At 30.1% G+C, this 1630-nt stretch overlaps 1 protein-coding gene across 3 annotated transcripts in view; it reads right to left on the bottom strand.

Annotated features, from left to right (window-relative positions):
- The window catches only part of LOC101491975 (two-component response regulator ARR12-like), a 29638-nt gene that overhangs the window by 10302 nt on the left and 17706 nt on the right, over positions 1 to 1630 (bottom strand). The window contains exon 4 of one of the 3 annotated variants that reach the window (XM_012712131.3): positions 1225 to 1571. The exons of the other annotated variants lie outside the window; for them this stretch is intronic. Coding sequence (XP_012567585.1) covers positions 1452 to 1571 — 120 coding nt within the window. The 3' untranslated portion in view covers positions 1225 to 1451. Of the gene's footprint in view, positions 1 to 1224; positions 1572 to 1630 lie in introns of those variants that run through there. 3 annotated transcript variants of the gene reach the window in all.

Below are 1630 nucleotides of genomic sequence, written 5' to 3'. Positions count from 1 at the left end.
TGACATATTCACTAAGTCACTTAGGGGTCCTCGAGTTGAATCTATATGTAACAAGTTTGGTGCATATGATATGTATGCTCCAGCTTGAGGAGGAGTGTTAGAATTCAAAGTATGATTTATTATTTTTTGACCGTACAATTTCTTAGGTTCAATGGTAGAACTTCTAGTCAAATACAAGTCCCTAGTATTTGAATGTGATTATTGTATTTGAATGTAATTATTGTAACCTCATTATAAATAGAATGTGTGTGATCTTGTTTGAGACACACAAGAAACACAACAAATCACATATTTTACAAGATTGATAATAGTTTATGAAACACACATCCATCAACTTATGAAGGTCAGCATCCTTATTTCCAAAGCAATGCGCTAGTAACAATATAACTAAAAAGGTCAACTTAATAAATGATTCACCCTCGTGTTAACTATTATTATAATATAATATCTTTTATATTATATTAGAGTATATTTATGTTATCTTTCTTAACTATTTTACAATTTTTGACAAAGAATGTTAGGAAAATCAATGAAGTTAGAAAATCGACAATCAAAACTAGCTCCCACCAAGTGTGTTGGAACAGAACTAATTCAACAATTTTAAGGGATTCCTCACCATGTAGCTCAAATAGGTAGTGGTTGTAATCATTCTCCTATAAAGATTAACTATCACTTGATCAATATAATCAAGTAATATAACTCCAAATGACATAACTCTTCCTTGTTGCTTATTGGTTCCTTTCACACATCCCTCTATACAATTTAAAATAATTTTAAAAAATAAAGATCACATTGTGTATGTTTATAAACTGTGTTTAAATATGAACAAATTAAAACTAATAACATAAAATTTTAATATCATAGCCAACATGAAGAACTATTAGTATGAACGGAAAACAATATAAAGGAACAACTCCTCGAATAGAAAGCAAAATATTTTATGATCTTATCTTATTATACCTTTAAATTGAAAACAGAAAAACACCAAGTATATGCTCAAACAACAGAAATGAAACAATCTTCCTAAAAATGCAGAAAGTTTGTCTCATGAGCAAAATGATGAGTCACATATGTAGTTCATAGAAATAATATTGCATTGCAGTGGTGGCATCGGCAAAGGCACAAATCTGACTCTCTACCTCTAATTGATTGGTTATATTAAACAGTAATAATAAATTTGCTAGATTGTGATACGCGAGGTGTAAAATAAAAAATACAAAAAAGAAAAGAATATAACAACACTTAATAAATGTGAGAAACAAGAATATTTTGTTACATTGTTATATTCATAATGATACGTTACAACAAGTCTCATGCAGTCAAAACAATTGAAATGTTACACTAAAATTAACTACTTAATTACACGTTTGGTTCAGGAGTGTGCTCTCATCATCTTTATTAATAACCAAATTATTTTTACTATCAACCGCAATTTTCAAACTAACACAGACTCACACACTCAATATATCAACTTCAGTGGGAGGACATGCTCCAAAGAATAACGTAGATAAATCTTCTGGAAGGTCGTAAAAAATGTCGTAAGGATCATCGCAGAATTCCTTTAAACGTTGCTGTCCACCAGAAATTTGGTCAGACTCTAAACGTTCATGTTCGTGAAGTGTGTGAATAG

Source organism: Cicer arietinum, chromosome 6, assembly GCF_000331145.2.
Source record: "Cicer arietinum cultivar CDC Frontier isolate Library 1 chromosome 6, Cicar.CDCFrontier_v2.0, whole genome shotgun sequence".
NCBI classification, from domain to species: Eukaryota; Viridiplantae; Streptophyta; class Magnoliopsida; order Fabales; family Fabaceae; genus Cicer; species Cicer arietinum.
This window is presented reverse-complemented; position numbering and strand designations above follow the sequence as displayed.